Source organism: Lactuca sativa, chromosome 3 (assembly GCF_002870075.4).
Source record: "Lactuca sativa cultivar Salinas chromosome 3, Lsat_Salinas_v11, whole genome shotgun sequence".
Classification (NCBI taxonomy): domain Eukaryota; kingdom Viridiplantae; phylum Streptophyta; class Magnoliopsida; order Asterales; family Asteraceae; genus Lactuca; species Lactuca sativa.
Genome location: NC_056625.2, coordinates 17,614,940 through 17,632,960, shown reverse-complemented (window position 1 = coordinate 17,632,960; position 18,021 = coordinate 17,614,940). Strand labels below are relative to the sequence as shown.

Here is an 18,021-nt window from a genome sequence, read left to right as displayed (position 1 = left end):
ATAGGGGTAGCGGTATGCTAGTTAGAGTACCAGGAGGTCAGTGGTCGTTTAGTTGAGTGCCTTAGGGGTTATATGCAGTCATGCAGGATAACCTAAGAACTCTTGATCTAGGCTTTCTTGTATGTTCCTTGTTTGTTTGTGGCTCTAGAGTGGGATCACTTGTTTGACTGTCTATCTCACCTCTGATTACATATAGCTATGCATTCAATATTGGCCTGCTAATGGTGATGTAGAGTACTGTGTGAGGCCCGACAAGCGTTAGTGAGCTGTTATACTGTTAGATTAATGTGGATGTTGCATGTGTGTATGTTCTTATTTACTGATTGTTTTTATATGTGTATCTTTATTGTTGATAACTCCAGGACTTGTGGTAGTCCACATGATTGCTAATAACCCACAGTGTAGGTGATAACACATTTTATTTCATCACACATCAACTATTTCATAACCCCATGTTCTACCCAACATATTCGTAAATATAAAATACATATACTGTTTAAATCATATAAAACATGTATAAATCGTTCATCTTGCAAAGATATCAGGAACACAAATAATATGCACACATAACACGTAATTTATATTAAATACTTCATATCTATGTGTAAGATGAAAGTAACTATGCGCTCACTTGTTAAAGTGATGATTCCAAACTCGGGAAGCGCTTCGCTTCTAATAATTTATTTTCCTTCGACGCAACCTAGTATTATTACCACTAGATTTTAGTCTAATATTTATTGTGACTAATTACGAGCGATTTTGTTTTATAAGTGTTAAAACAATACTTTTCAACTACTATGTACAGACAGGGGCCAAGCATGAAACACCAGAGGGCATGACCATTTTGGCATTATTGCACTTGTGAAATCCAACAACCCTATGCGGCCCTTCAAACCAGATTCCCCGTGCCGCGAGTAGTTAAAAGATATTATAATAACACTTTATATATTATATTTTAATATATATATATATATATATATATATATATATATATATATATATATATATATATATATATATAGTTTATAAGTCCATAATAACGATAATAAAATTAAACATAAGATATATTTAAAGTAGGTAAGCATAACTCACTTACCCGGAGGTTTGGCTAGGAACCGAGCTCTACGAGGGCAGAACTTCTGAGCCGAAAGCTCTTCTTCTCGGAGCCTTCTGGCGCTCCGGGACTCGCCTCTTAGCACTTGGGAAGTACTAAGGGTTGAGAGGGGTTTAGAGAGATGTTTGAGAGAGAAGGAAGGGTGAAGGTGTGAATAATTGAAGAGATTTGCGCCTTTATTTATAGGCTTGAAATTGGCCCAACTCGGCGAGTTCTGAGCCTCCAACTCGTCGATTTGAGGTGCCAAGTGTCACCATCTGGTGGCAAGGCATGGGGAAGAAGCAATGGCCAAGATTATGCCACGTGTCAATCGTAGATTGCTCCAAAAACTAATTATCTTCTAAAAGCTCTAACTTTCGCATACGAGCTCCGTTTTCGACGTTCTTTATATCAACGCATAAGTGGCGACATACTCTACAACTTTCGTTTAAACTCCGTCAGAAAATTTTTATATTATTTTTAAAGTTATATTTTAACAGGCCTGGACAGGTAAAGTCCATTAAAAATTCATAACTTTGTCATTCGATGTCCGTTTTCGTCTGTCTTTATATCGTTGAGCTCTAATTAATGAGATATTCAATTCTCATTTAGTTTGTGTCGGCTAAACTAGTTCATCCCTATGATCATAACCCCGAATCTACTCAATGAGTCCATCCCTACGATCACACACACGTCTCCCATGGGAATAAGGATTAGATCAATCGAGTAGGGCACCCCAAAAATCTCTGAACAAACAATCCCGGGAAACACTCGATGTAGAAATCCCATGTCATTAGCAATGGAAACCTGCAGCAGACATTCTAAGTCTCCAAGGGTCCTATCGAAACCCCTACTAAAAGACTAGGTTACAAAGGACCGACTCGCTCCCAAGTCGAATAACACAAAAGCATGTAAGGAATTTACTAAGAAAGTACCTATCAGAAACATAAACATAAGAATACCATAAAATAATTGACAGAATGATAAATGGAAACATAACAGTAACGATGTTTGGTACCGCACTGGCCTTCTCTGCTGTGAATTGAAAAGCGCGACCTCGAACCCTCCGGGCTCCACCCTACCCTGGCGCCCATCGGTGATCTTCAAAGTAGTTTTCGATGGAGCCTGTATTGGTCCCGTAGTGAGCAAAGGACAGTCGGACTTAATATAGCTAACCTGCTTATAGTGATAACAGATCCTGCATGGTGGTCGGTGTGGGGACTTGCTGGCGATAATCCTTGGCGTAATGCCCCTCCTTTCCGCATTTGTGGCACCCAAAAAAAGATCAACAAGAACCCTCATGAACCTTCCCACACTTACCGGCAAGTGCGGCCCCTCTGAGTTCCAAATCTCACATTAGCAGCCTTGAATCGCTTCACCGCAGGCTGCGTTTTCACCATAGCCTGCCTCCGCTCCCTCGCCTGGAGCTCCAACTCAATCTTCCGCCTCCTATAGCTCTACAAGTGTACCATAACGCAGAGTAGACACAAAATGGAGGATGTTTGTCTTGAGCATGCTCAAGTACTGGGTCATATGAGCTTGCTCGGAAGCAGCAAACACATGACAAAATAGAGTTCTGTCACTAATCATCTTGGTGGTCTCAGTTAATGCCTCAGTCCCCTGCCTCAGATCCAAATACTCCTAGGCTATTCTCTCCCTCTCTACCAATGGAACATATCTAGTGCAGAACATACCAGAAAATTACTCCCATCACTACAAGAAAACAGCCCTTTAATGACGCACAAACAATGACACTCGCTGATAGACGACGTGCATTTGTGGGTGCCCTAAAAGATAATGTCAGTTTTGCAAAATTTGAAGGATAGAGGGCACGAATTTGTGCGCGCCCTAAAATTAGTGCCAAAAAAAATGCGAAGGGCGCCTTTCATAAAATGTGTGTCGTGTAAATGTGTCGCTTTATAATTTTTAAGTGAAACACGCCTTTTAGGCAGGAAATGAAATCGACGAATACTACCCCGCCTATTGAATCCCAAAAATTAATCCCCCCGCCTCTTCTACTTAGCAAAAAAAAGCCCTAGGTCCCTTATTTTCATCTTCAGTATCATCAAACATCTCGTTCACAACAAAATCCCAAAACATCACCAAATACTAAATCCCCTTTTACTCCACCGATCGTTCGATTGGCAATGATTCTTGACTCTTACGACCCTATGACCCTCTTCTTCCTCACGTCGTATTCTATCCTATCGTTCATGCTTTTCATCTCCTTCTCACTATAAATAATTTAATGGTCGTAAGTTCACAACAGTTCTCGACTTCCGACCAAACTACCTTGCTTAACCTCAAGCAACAGTGAGGGAATCCACGGTCATTAGAAGATTGGAACTCCACCTCGTCACCTTGCAGCTGGCCCGAGGTTCAATGCCGGAATGGCTCCGTCATCATGCTGCAACTCGACAGCAAGGAACTTACCGGAACTATACCGCCTTACAGGAACAAACGCGTCACAATCACTAGAAGATTGCGCTCACAGATCCGAAGATGTGAACAATGGCGGGTCCTGTGGGTCGTACAGGAACGAACGCGTCACAATCGATTCGTGGATCTAGAATCGTCGTTGCAATTGCTTCGAGAAAGTTATCAGATTGCAAGATTGTGTTACGATTTTGTTGAATTTATGTAAAGAATTTATAGCATTGAAGAATTGTTGAACTTGGACTCTCGTATCTCATGTCTTGTAAGTTCCCTCTTTTAGAATTCTTTTCACAATTGTGCCTCTTCTCTTTACCCAATTTTTTTTACAAAATTAACAATTCTTCACTTGTTGATTGATATAATTAGGGCTATTAGTTGTTTGAATGCGAATTTAGATCATTATCCCCTTCTTGTTTGTCTTTCGTTAATTCAATTGAAACCTGGTGTCAGTGTGGTTGAATTTTTCCTAATGAAGGATAGCTAACTGGGAAGCACAATCAAACTTTTAACCGGAAGCTCTTAGATAATTTTTGTATTTTTCTGATTAATGACATGATCATTGATTACACACATTGATTTTAAATTTATTTCAGTGACAAGCGCTTCAGTGTTAATAAACTTGCCAGTTGTATTATCTTTACTTATTGTTCTTCGTTACTTCACATTGGATTATGACATGAAGAGAAAAGTTGCATCATATAACAAAAACCCACCAACAACCCATGTTTTTTCTGTCAAAAAACCACCCTTAGACCCTAAATCCATCTTAGGAAAGTCAGACTGGAGAAAAAAAAGTCAACTCTCCAGTTGTTGAAGATGCAATAGACCAAGTCACAAAACACATAATTTCAGAATGGGTCACTGATCTTTGGTATTCCCGTATTACCCCTGACAAATAAGGTCCAGATGAACTAGTGCTCATTACTTCTTGTAGGTTCTACAACATCTTATGGATGGGTTCATATCTTTAACATTCAGACATGAGGATCTGAATTGTTCTTTATTTTGTTACATAGTGAGGGAAATGCTTGCTTGTGCAGTAATATGACCAGTTATAAATTTAGCAAATCCCAGGTTTTTATAAATTCGGTTAATTTTTTGCTTTTTTTTTTATTAATCTTATTTCTTGTAGTGTTCTTTATTTCTTTCTTTTATTGGATTTAGGTTTATTAGTGAAAGGATTGGAAATGTGGTTCAAAATTCAGCAAGAAAGCCTGAAAAAAGTATCAGCCTGCAGCAGGGTAAGGCGTTGTTTCTTTTTTATTCTACTAAAGTACCAAAATACCCCTGTTATATATATAATTAATTTTTTTTATAAAGTACCAAAATACCCCTGATATTCATAATTTTCCAACTGATTTGGTTGGTATGCAGGCCTATCTTGATGTTCTCTATCTAGGGGTGTTTTGGGATCGCTAATTCAAAACATTTTTTTTAAATATTGTTTGTTTACAGGGTATCTGAAGATGATACAATGAAACTTGGGAGTATTGTATTAGGTAGTGTTGAAAGAGTAACTCCTCATGCAATAATAGTTAATGTTGATGTTAAAGGTTACAATAAGGGCATGATTTCTTCTGAACATTTGGCAGATAACCATGGTAAGATTTTGAGTTCTCCATGATGGTCTCTGTATCTTGAGCAAGATCATACTTTTTATCATTTGACTTATTTTGTCAATTTTAGGGCTTGCTTCCATGATGGAGTCGGTATTAAAGCCAGGATACAAGTTTGAAAAACTTTTGGTTCTAGGTAAGTATGTATATTCAATGTTTACATATATATAAATTGATCTCATTGCATTTACAAATTTTGTCTTTTTTTGCAGATGTTCAAGCGAATGCCCTAATGGGATCTTATTCGTCTCAGACAACAGTCTCCATTTGGTAAGACTTTATCAAAATTACCAAATTACCCTCGCATCTTTATGTTTTTAACATTTTTTTGTTTTAGTTGGAAATGGTGCATAGCAAGAGGTTGAATGTGCAGAAGTTTCACCTTGGAGGGACACCAAGGAAGGTTTTATATCATTCTGAAAGCAAATTGTTGGTGGTTTTGAGGACAGAATATGAGCAAAAAAAGATTCCAATTTTTTTTGTCCTTGCCACGTCAGCTATCCATAAAGCTTTAACACTTTAATGCTCAAAAAAAACACAAGTGCTTGTCCTGAAGGTCAGAGGATAAGTCAACAACATCATAAGTAACTAAACAGACACAAAATGACTGCACAACTACCCAACAAATTACCCCATTTATAAGGTCAGATAAGTAAATATAACACACACACACAAACCTAGGATAACTATAATCTGGAACTCCTACAAAAAAAAAGTTGCGACTTGTGACCAGAAGTCTATAAGGTTAAACTTCTTTTCCAAAAGATAAATAACTACATCACAAGAACTAACTAACAAACATTATCAACTATGAGATCAAAATGTTCTCTGACCCCTTTCAATTAAATACTTTTCAGCTGCTCTATACTTGGTAGCTCAGAAATCACCATCTAAATACTATTCAATGCTTACTTCCAGACTTGTAGCCCATCTTCGGTTGTAGTTCACATTGGGCTGAGAGTGAACGTACAACCCATTAAGTATGATGCCAAATTGGGCTTAAATCCAAAATGATTTTGGGTCGTACAGGTGGATCTTGGTTGTCCATTAGTTGATAATTCCAAGTGGGAAAACAAACTTACAAGTTCTACAACTAATTTTACAATCCAAATTATTTACAAACATTTTCACAATTTTACACGAATCAAAACACTAACATACTTCATAATTTACAAACATAAACAACCATGAACATTTATTACATTTAATTTTGGGTTTAACTAACGTATTCATCCTAATAATCCTTTTAATGGTTTGTTTTATTAAATATTAGAAGAACACTCATTTATTACAGATTTGAGTGGTTTGATTTCATCATCTGTTAAACTTGAGCATGGAGAAACAGGGAAGTGTATGGAGTTGTTAAAAGCTGGAAATGAACAGGTATTGGTGGTGGGCACTAGTCTCTCCACTGGCCCTGCCATAATGTCAACTGGTGAAGCTGAAAGGTTAGTATACTCTACTCTTGACTAAATTACAAAAACAGTCCCTGTGCTTTCTAATTTTTACCATATGTTGTCCCAAACTGTAACTTTTTTCAGTTTTGGTCCTTTTTGAAAGTGTTACATAGCTTACTGAAAGTGTTACATTTACTCTATTCTTTTTTGTACTCAAATTCCTTGTAAAGTTGTAATGAATAATAATTTGTGTGAGTTTTGAATTGTTTTTTTAATGTTTGCAGTACAAAAGGCAGATTGATAGTCCTGTGCCTTGAACACAAACAAACCTTAGACAGTGGATCAATGGCATTTTATTCAAAAAGAAATTCCCCCTTTTGTGACAGTGGAGGAGGAGGAAGTGAGCAGCTTTCAAGCAGTAGTCTTTGCAGCAGCCCTGATGATATTGATAGCAACAATTGTGATGTAAATGGAATCAAATTAGAAGAAACCGAAGCATGGAATTTAAGATTAGCTTATGCAACAAATATGCGTGGCATTGTTCTTGCTTTATGCCCTTATCTTGATTGTTATTTCTTAGCCTCTGCTGGTAGTTCTGTAAGTCTCTCCCTCTTCTTCTTCTTCTTTTTTACTAAATTACAAAAAATTGTAATTTGGTAATTTATTTGTTTGTTTGTTTGTTTAGTTTTATGTATGCAGCTTTCAGAATGATAGCAGTTTAAGGGTGAAAAGATTGGCTGGTGGAAAGACACGGTTTATGATCATGACTTTGACCACTCATTTTACTACTATTGTTGTTGGTGATTGTCATGATGGCATTCTTTTCTATGCTTATTATGAGGTCACCTCCAAACACTCTCCTTTACTCCTTTAATATTTTACTAATTTTTTTTATTAATAATAAAAATGTGATGAGATGAATTTTCTATGTAAACAGGATGCCAAGAAGGTGGAACAGTTATACAGTGATCCTGTTCAAAGATTGGTTGCTGATTGCCTTCTTATGAATATCGATACAACTATTGTTTCAGATCATAAGGGCAGCATTGCTGTATTTTCATGTTCCCATCATTCTACTGGTAACCTTTTTATAATTAATAATCTTGATTTTGTTATTTTTTTAATATTTGTATTAATATCCAATGTAATACGCAGAAAATGCAAGTCCTGAATGTAACTTGAAGGTTTGTTCTTCCTTCTATATGGGTGAGGTCGCAATGAGCATCCGAAAGGTATAATGAAAAAAAAAAGTGAAATTGTATTTGTATTTTTTTGGGGGATTTACATTTAATTTTTTGTAGGGTTCGTTTTCATACAAACTTTTGGCGGATGATGAAATGAGGGGGGATTGCAATATTGCAAGTTCAATTATGGATTCATCGTCACATAGTAGTATTGTCGCAAGCAATTTGTTAGGAAGCATAAGTAAAATCTTACTATTATGAAACTCTTTTGCTTAAACCTATCTTATTGACATGTAGCTGATTACACATTAATTTAATTATGCAGGTCTTGAAGTTTTTGATGGAAAAGAATAGTGTTAATGCTCTTCATAGAAAAGTATGTTGGTATTTTAGGAAATTTGGCTAATAATTTAGTTAATTATATAAAAAATGTTGAAATGTTATATTTGTCTACTATTGGAATGATTATTTGATGTATTACATTTGTTTACTATTGGAATGATTATTTTTATGACATTAACTTTTGTTCAATCAATTGTATTTCTTGTATATGTTATTTTATTTTCTATTATGAGACATGAAATGCAAATTTAATATGAAAATTAGTAAATCTATAAATAATTTTTTTTAAAAAAATTAAAATTACGATACGCAAAATGTGTGTCGTCTTCATTTATGACATGGCCTTTCTTGACAGGGGCTTCCTTGATACGCATTGCGTGTCATAAACACGTGCGTCGTAAGGTTACGACACGCAAATGCGTGTCGTCTTCCTTTATGACAGGGCCTTCCTTGATACGCATTGCGTGTCATAACCGCGCGTCGTAAATGCGCGTCATAAATGCGCGTCGTAAATGCACGTCGTAAATGCGCATCGTCTATAGACGATGCGCAAAAGCGCATCGTCTCTCTTTATGACAAGGCCTTCCTTGACGCGCATTTGCGCGTCGTCTGAGCGTTTTACGACGCGCAATGAGCGTCGTAAAAGGCTGTTTTTCTAGTAGTGCATGACACATCGGCCATGTGCTTCTGGGCATAAGAGCTAGTAACCAACCTCAACCAATACTTTGCCCCCAACCGGAGAAGGTTCATGGCACACTTGACCTTCTGGTCAGTTGGGCAGGAGCAAGAAAGAAACATCCCTCAACATCAGACAACCACCTCACCGAAATAATTGGTCTTGGACTCCATCGAACACTGGGTCTTCGTATTGTCGAAGTCCTAGTACTGGAAGGCTCTCTCTCCACGAACCCTAGCGGCCGCAAGGGCCATAGTAGTTTTAACAACAACAGCCTCAGAAAGTGTTGCGTAATAATCGTCAACGTACTCAATCATGGCGGTCTTGATAGACCCAAACAGCTCCAGTATCTACCCCCGGATAGCAGTCACAACCTTAGTAGAAATCAACGCCCTAATCTCATCCTCAATCAACCATGACCTATCCTGGCCACTCGCTCCAATTCCTAATTTGGATCACCTCGTGAACACCATACTACAAATAAACCAGAAAATATCAAATAAGGTGCATTTCATACCATATGAGCTATTCTAAATAACGAAACTCTAAGGTTTGTGACTTCCCCGTTATGTGTACGGGCCCTATGCTTCCGGTAGTACGGGCCCATACTACCTTCCACGCCTACCCATATTTGTCTCAAAATATCATCACAACAACCCTAACAGCAAACACTCGAATACGCGTACATCCTATTATCACTCCCTAGAGAAAGGCTAGACATTCCTCAACTTGCTGACTGCTTACACATAACCCGTCCATAAAACTTCCAACACTTGCTAAAAAGTGCATCATGAGTACTACGTACTCCTTAGGATATCCTAGGATCCTGACCTCACCCTGCCATCCACTGCTAAACGACCCCTATTGGTGCCAGTTAACTACTGCATGAATACAATCACCCGCAACATAACTTAAATAATCTTAGATTAAAAGATTCAACCCTACAACGGTTGGACTTAGACCAGAGCTCCGAAATAGGACCAAATCATTCACTCTAAAATTATTTAACCCATATAGCATGTGGTTTAAAGTATTCAATTAATAGCTAATTCACACTCGAAAGAGTACTACAAACAATAAGCAAGAAAACTATATAGAAATAAGGCATCATACATCAGTCATTTCTATCATGCAATTCCTGAAGATCCCTATCCTACAACTGAATGGTTTTGAGCATTCTAACACTCCTAAGGTGTGCATGCAACTCTAGAAATCTTAGATCTATTTTTTCTCTATTATACATGCAAACTTTCATTTTTCCAAGGTTTCATCCTAACTAGCATACTATGAAGTATATGTAATACAAAAATCAAGTAGAATGACATAACTTTTCTTGTAGCTTGATTCCTTAAGCCTTTAAGAACTTAGTGCCCCAAGTGTTGCACCTTAAATGGAATCACACAACACCACCAACAATGGAGGAACTTGAGAGGAGGTTACTTGCACTCTTAAAATCGGCTAGCCCTCTTCTAAATCACTTAAGTGCCGATTTCATGAGCTAGAGGGGTTCTTATATAGTGTGGCTTAATTAGGGTTACACCATTCAAACCCTAATGTGCATGATCTTCCATATTCCTCATGCTCCATGGGTTTAAACCTCCTTGGATCATCCATGGGTCACCACATAGGTTTAGCCCAAAATAAAGAACTATGCATCATAAGCCCACATTATAAGAATGAATGATTTACATAATCAATCCCCATATATTTAATTAGTCTCCTTTAATCACAAAATTAATTCCAAATTAATTCTTGATCAATACTAATTAAATAATATGATTTCATATTAATATGTTAGAACTTATAATATATTAATAAACCATAAATAACCTCTTCTCAATTATCCATCCTTCAGATTGTTCCGATGCCGTGCAACCCAAATGGACCATGCTACTCTCGGGTCAAATACGTACCAATTATAGTTGTGGACTTAGACACTAATCCAAAAGTCTCCCAACTTGGATAAGTCTAATAACTATTATTACAAGTACGACTCCACAACCCGACTAGCAATCGTAGCTCTTAAAAGCCACTGTCGAACTCTGACCCAGTCAATGACGCGTCCATTAGATAAGGGATCATATATTCCTCCATTTTAGATATCATATGGACTAATACATGGATTATAATCATTCTCTCTGCCCATCTGTTGTTTCCATTTTAGATATCATATAAACCTTATGACACTTAGATTTTATGGTGTATGTGTTCCTATCCATGTGAATTTTTTAAAACCATAATCACAAGACATGGTTAGTGACAAATCCAAACTCATATGGACTAAACTTGTTCAATCTTAATTTCTTGCCACCTTGCAGCACAAGGGCCTACCATTGCTTCCAAGTTGTTATGCAAAAAATTGAGAACTGATAGAACTCACATGCACGGTCAGCCAACTGGATTGGGCACAAAAACAAGAATATGTCAACACGATAGGTTACAAACCTCAAGTTGTGTGCTAGTGTTTAAAAATAGGTTTATTCTTGATTAGTTCTTGAAACTTGTCAAGATCTTTAAGACTCCCACTTACCTCTTGACATATAAGATTCTCTGTCATGAACCATTCCTTGACAAACAAATATTCAAAAGTTAGTGCGGATTCTTATCAAGATAAACACTTCACACAAGTGGTCTTAGTTGGCATTTGTCCTTACCAAGACATCACAACTTACCAATTTCAAATGTACAAGAGTAGAAAACATTTTACTCTACATTTGACAAATGTTATAAACCTTTCTTAAGATTATGTCACTCAAGTTACAATCTTGGAGTATGACTCTAAGACTTGTTCTTGGAACGAAGTATGATTCATCTTTTAACCATTTCAATAGTTCACGATTCCTCTTCTTAGCCATACAAATGTACTAAGATATCCTTAGAGGATCAATTATGATATGATTTTTCATAATCATTAAGATGATCATAAAACACGATACTAAAGTACTCTCCCATCTTTTCAGATTGGAGAAACTTTTATCTTTCTGCCTAATTTGATTCTTCTCATTTGTTCTGCCATACATTGAAACCTTATCAATGATTCAGAATTATACTTAATCTTGTAAGCATAACCATATTTACTAAAATTTAGTAAATTATGACGATTAGTCTTATCGATCTTTGTGGTGGACCTGACCAGCGCACAACCAAGTGTACCAGATACCCTAGTCCTTCACTTGACTCACATATTCATGTGAACAAGGAATTAGTCTTAATTTCTCAAAGATGAAGGTTCTCATTCATCACACACTACAAGTTGCATGATTCCAAGTTTCTATCCAACTGAAACTTGGGTGATGAGAATCTTTCCTTATTTGGTAAATTTTGATACTACCATAAATGAAAGAATCAAATCCATATTGCTAACATAGAAACATACAAACATCAATTTTCACTAATGCTATTGCAAGGAGATGTAATAAAACAAAATTTTATTTATTTATAAAATGCGGATTTTTTTCCCTTACAATGCAATTACAAGTGAAAACTATGTTTCTAAATATTTCTAAGTGATCTATCATAACTCTTAAGCAGCCGCTCAAGAATCTGATCATCGAATCATGCGATCGAAATCCATCTCTTCACGATCAGATTCGACATGCTCTTACTCTTAAGCTTCCTCTCTTTTCTTCGATTCTACAAAACGTCAAGATGCAACCTAGTCATGTCATGTTTTAAGAATCTCCAAATAGGAACTTAATAGAGTCAGACAGTAGACTTAACTGAAGTAGAGTCAAGCTTTAACTTTACCATCCTTGCGGTCTTTCAAGTAAATATGACAGCTTCGCAACCAATACCCCTTCCCTTGGCAACAAAAACATATGGACTCTTTGGGAATGGTACACAGGACTACCTCAGACTTAGCTTTTATCTTTACCATTTAATCAAATGACTTGACCATGGCCGATCCCTTTCCATTGGGAAGAGAAAGCTTTTCTGGACTTCCAATGTTGCCATTGTCAATGTCCATGGAAGTTTGGGGAGTAGATCATCCAATCAAATTTGTTTTACTAGTGCGCCAAATCATTGATGATTCAGCATCAACAAGCAAATGTGTTAGTTCAATAAGGGTCATGTCGTGGTCTGTCACATAGTAGTTCTTAATAAACTCACTATATGAATCGGGAAGTGATTGAAGAACCTAGTCAACAGCCAACTTCCTTAAGACTTGGACACCCAACTCTCCAAGCTTGTTAATATGTAACTTCATCTCCAAGACGTGAGCACATACAGACTTTCCTTCCTGTCAATAGGGCTTTGAGTGACCTAGAACTTGTGGGTTAGGGAGAATTCTTGGAGAAGGTGGAGGAAGTGAAGTTCCACTACAACATGAAGAAGGGATTAATCTTTCACCTTGATTGTCTTGTGGAAAATCATCTTTATAAAGAAAGTTTTTTTCAAAAAGATTTGGGAAGACCATAGTTGTCTAGGCATCTACAACGGGAGAAATTCAAGTTAGTTGATTTAAGTCCTTAATATAACACCCAACATGAAATATTAAGGCTAGGACCCAACACAATATTTTACAATCTAGAAGAGGGATGTCGTAATCCAAATTGCAAAATATTTGAAGGTAGGTAAATGACGATTTACCAATTTCCACCACGAAAAACGGAAAAGAATTTTAGGTTTTAAGTGAATTGAAACTCCTAGATCCTTTGAGATTCATTGAACAATTCAATGGCATGTTTAAATATCGAGTGTGCCCTTCAACTTTGTGACTGGGATGCCGAGGATCACAAACAAGGTGTGAATAACCATGCAAATTAGCTTGGTACACCCAATGTTACAACCACCTAATCAATGTATCAGTTAACCACACACGCTCCATTGATCTATGATTAACATCAAGCTACCCTTTTCCACGCACTGTCAGTCCCAGATTAGTGTGTTGGTTAACCAAACACGCTCCACTAACGACTTAACAAGGTGCAAAGTGCAATTTCATGGGTTAGCACCAAATTCACATTTTCCTAAGTAACTAAGATTGGGAATTCATAAGTGTTTAGTTACTTAGTATTTCATTATACTTTTAATGAGAATTTAAATGTCCTGTTAAACCCGTTCAGCTAACGACCCTCCACCAGTCAAGGAAGTAGTGGGTGAGAGTAGACACCCATTAAACTGCCATTTTATAGGCAGTAACCTTATCCCCCCCCCTTATAGACCGGCTTCGTGAATGAGGCCTACTAAAGGTAAGACTGACTTTACTCTTATACATATATATAAATATTAAACCTATAATATTATAATAGTATAAAGGTTGAATTTTAAACTTTTAAAATTCTAGGGTTTGGAACTAAATGTTTCAAAGTAAAACTTTGCATTTACAAATTCCAAAACTTGAGGACAAGTTTTGAACTATTCAAAAACTTTTGGAATCCATAACTTATGAGTTTAATATATGTTTTATGAAAAGACTCTTGACATTCCATAAATTGAGGACAAGTTATGGAGTTCAGAAAAACATTTATGGGAAAAGACTCTTCAAGTTCATAACTTATGATTTTAATGATATCTTTAAAAGAAAACTTTTCATTTTCCATAACTTGAGGAAAAGTTATGGAATTCATCAAAACCATTTAGATCAAAAATTATAACAAGAAAAACAAACAATTTGCCTACGATCTAATTTAAACTCATAAGAACAAGACAATTCATCTCAAGCACATTTCATGTAATTAACCTAACCATATAAACTAATACAAAACATGAAAATTTCACAGTTATCTTTTAAATTGGATAAGCATGATCATTACCGTATAACAAAACAGGTTTTATAGGTTCAAAAAAAAGTTTAGGTAATGATCCTAATCTAATTGCTAGCAAAAACTCGAAATTATGCTCACAGGTGCATCACCACGTCATGGTAATAGTTGCCACGTCGTGGTGAGCAGGCTGATGTGAAAATGGCAGATTTTATAACTTTGAAAAACAAGTAGCATTAAGTATAATGGAAATCAAGCCTAGGCTCCGATACCACTGAAGGGTTTTGAGCATTTTAACACTCCTAAGGTGTGCATGCAACCCTAGAAACCTTGGATCTATGTTTTCTCTATTATACATGCAAACTTTCATTTTTCCAAGGTTTCATCCTAACTAGCATACTATGAAGTATATGTAATACAAAAATCAAGTAGAATGACATACCTTTTCTTGTAGCTTGATTCCTTAAGCCTTTAAGAACTTAGTGCCCCAAGTGTTGCACCTTAAATGGAATCACACAACACCACCAACAATGGAGGAACTTGAGAGGAGGTTACTTGCACTCTTAAAATCGGCTAGCCCTCTTGTAAATCACTTAAGTGCCGATTTCATGAGCTAGAGGGGTTCTTATATAGTGTGGCTTAATTAGGGTTACACCATGCAAACCCTAATGTGCATGATCTTCCATATTCCTCATGCTCCATGGGTTTAAACCTCCTTGGATCATCCATGGGTCACCACATAGGTTTAGCCCAAAATAAAGAACTATGCATCATAAGCCCACATTATAAGAATGAATGATTTACATAATCAATCCCCATATATTTAATTAGTCTCCTTTGATCACAAAATTAATTCCAAATTAATTCTTGATCAATACTAATTAAATAATATGATTTCATATTAATATTTTAGAACTTATAATAAATTAATAAACCATAAATAAACTCTTCTCAATTATCAATCCTTTAGATTGTTCAGGTGCCGTGCAACCCAAATGGACCATGCTACTCTTGGGTCAAGTACATACCAATTATAGTTATGGACTTTAGACACTAATCCAACAACAACTAGTATGTTGTTCTACCATATCATAACAAATAACAGTGTGGGTAACTTGGGGTATATTTTGTTGCTCCGGCTGATCGTACACATTGCATCCTTCCTTAGTTATTTTTGAAAAAAAATTTGAAAACTATTTAAAAACTTTTGCAGTTCCCTAGTTTGATTTCAGATTCACACGAATGTTCATCCAATTATCTCAAACCATGGCTCTGATACCAACTTGAAACACTAAAAAATGCAAGGAATTTATTTTTTTTAAAATTAACCATGAACCATCATTGTTTACAAAAATACTTATTGTTTCAAAAGTAACATGACATCAGAGTGTCCCAAATATACCAATCATATGAAAATAGGAAGATGTGCACGATCAGGCCTTTGCTTTCCTATGATCCTCAGAATTACCGGAAACAATAAAATAAAACTGTAAGACAAAGTTTAATGAGTTCCCCCAAAGTACCAACACACCACATAACAAGCAAGCATACAAATATGAGCAACCAGCCTGATTGGACCACCTCGCAGGGCCTACAGCCTATCTGGACCGCTCTATGAGCCTTCGGCATGACTGGACCGCCTCGCAGGGCCCACAGCCTATCCGGACCTCTCTACGGGCTGCTAACCTGACTGGACCACCTCGTATAGCCTACAACCTATCTAGTCATCCCTGGGTGTCTTGGACTATAGCATAAAGCAGGACCGCCACAACCCAAACACAATATTTCGACATATGTAATAGATAAATATAAACATAGAGCCATCAAATACAAATAATCATACAAATCTAGTAAACAACCACAAACTAGCAAAAAACTATCCTAGCCAGAATAAATAATCTAGTGGGTCGGCATTGGTCCCTTCGACCCATGGGTATAGTTAGGAAAGCTCATGTTTCAGTCTGAATGCAAACCGAGTAAATCTCTGCTCTGAAAAATCTGCTTAACAATCACCTAACCAATACCAAGGACCTAATCTTAATTAAAATCTCAAAATACCCAAAATAACCCTAGGTCAAACTTGGTCAAGACTATGGTCAAAGGTCAAGTCAAGGAGTCAACTCAGCTGATTACACGGGGCGTAGTCAGCGTGTATGATGGGGGTACACGAGCCTTGACCGGGATCGGGCCATTGACCTTGTACGCACGACGTACTCAGAGCTACACACGAGTCACGCACTGAAGTCCTTTTTTCCATAATTAGACCTTAATGCATTAAGCTCTTACATTCCAATTATAGATCCAAGGCCAAATTACCACTAAGAGTCATAAAGTTTCCAACTTTATGAATTTGCATGTCCAATAAGAGCTTAATACCAACATTCCTAACTTCTTAATCTCTAAAGACATTCTAGAGCATGCATGGGGAAGAACTAAGCATCAATATCTCATTTTTATGACTCGATGCCCCTCAATGGGTCTGAAAAGGATGGCTTATTTGGTTAAGAGCAATCCATGCTCAAGAGTCACCAAGGTTGGGACCAAAAATGCCCTGGATAAAGGAATCACTAGATCTATAAGAAAAGATGATCAAGCTTAGAGCTTTTTACCTCCTGAAGGTTGCTAGCAAGGTGAGAATCCCAAATCCAAACTTCTTCCAAGATCCAAAATCCTTCCACCACATTCTTCTTCTTCAAGAATACCACTAAAACACACACATGAGCTCAAAGCGCGGTCTTCATGATTAGGGTTAGCTATAGGGATGATTTTTAGGTAGAGGCTGATGAGGGTGAAGGTCTTGGGGCCATAAAGGGGATTATATAAAGTGCAAACATTCAAACTAGGGTTTTGGTCTGAAAAGCGTACGCCTCGCGTACATGCTGAGTACGCCCAACGTACACATGCAAACTCGTGTTCCTCATGCATGAGTACGCCATGCGTACACCCCAAGTACGCACGGCGTACGAACCAGAAAGGAAAAACTTAAAAAGTTTAGGGTTAGAAATGAAGCTTCTCGGAATAAGTGTTACAATATAAACTTAAAACAATATACTAATAATATTGTGGGTTAAAATTCCTATGTGCACACCCGACTCCCAATCCTTACCCACACAGTTTCTTTGTATCGCTGGTATCGGTACGATGATGTAATTCACTGAGAGATTCAAGAAGTTTAGGTCATTAGTGCAATTAGTTATTGTAATGCTTGTAATAATTATGTTTATGCTTATGTTTATTGTATCAGTTATGACATTCCAAAGTTTAAAATAATAAATGGAAAACATTTCTTCAAAAATATTTTATGGGACAAATTTTGCATCTACTCTAATAAATAAATGTTTTTTTTGTCACATGTCATGCTCTCATTCAATTTGCCAAATGTAATTTTGTGAGTTTTTCTATTTTATTAAATTCAACATAATATTTTAATATAATAATTGCAATAAATCCTCTCTAATAAATGAAGGTTTCTTTTGGCACTTGTCACATTCTAATTCAATTTGTCAAATGTTATTTTGTGGTTATTTTGAATTAATTTTGTTTCACATGACATTTTATGAGTTTTTCTATTT

General features: G+C 36.7%; 1 protein-coding gene across 4 annotated transcripts; it reads left to right on the top strand.

Moving 5' to 3' along the window:
• The first annotated feature begins 3,173 nt into the window (after nucleotides 1–3,173).
• LOC111893778 (uncharacterized) lies at nucleotides 3,174–8,257 on the top strand. Of its 4 annotated transcripts, none has more exons than XM_052769178.1 (12): nucleotides 3,174–3,791; nucleotides 4,464–4,603; nucleotides 4,694–4,770; nucleotides 4,985–5,130; nucleotides 5,216–5,415; nucleotides 5,483–6,593; nucleotides 6,827–7,139; nucleotides 7,228–7,383; nucleotides 7,480–7,621; nucleotides 7,698–7,774; nucleotides 7,844–7,967; nucleotides 8,052–8,257. In XM_052769178.1, exons 6-12 carry the CDS (start codon nucleotides 6,499–6,501, stop codon nucleotides 8,078–8,080), a joined length of 936 nt encoding a protein of 311 aa, XP_052625138.1. In that variant the 5' UTR covers nucleotides 3,174–3,791; nucleotides 4,464–4,603; nucleotides 4,694–4,770; nucleotides 4,985–5,130; nucleotides 5,216–5,415; nucleotides 5,483–6,498; the 3' UTR covers nucleotides 8,081–8,257. The 4 variants fall into 4 exon arrangements, with proteins under 4 accessions (XP_052625138.1, XP_052625139.1, XP_052625136.1 ...); XM_052769179.1 differs by having other exon boundaries at nucleotides 4,904–5,130; XM_052769176.1 differs by lacking the exon at nucleotides 4,464–4,603.
• The last annotated feature ends 9,764 nt before the right edge of the window (nucleotides 8,258–18,021 follow it).

Bases quoted from the DNA above. Each gene is read 5' to 3' on its own strand.
- LOC111893778 (XM_052769176.1), top strand. From the start codon at position 6,499: ATGGAGTTGTTAAAAGCTGGAAATGAACAGGTATTGGTGGTGGGCACT. The intron at 7,140-7,227 runs GTAAGTCTCTCC...TTGTTTGTTTAG, and splicing joins TAGCCTCTGCTGGTAGTTCT to TTTTATGTATGCAGCTTTCA. The intron at 7,968-8,051 runs GTAAAATCTTAC...TTAATTATGCAG, and splicing joins CAATTTGTTAGGAAGCATAA to GTCTTGAAGTTTTTGATGGA.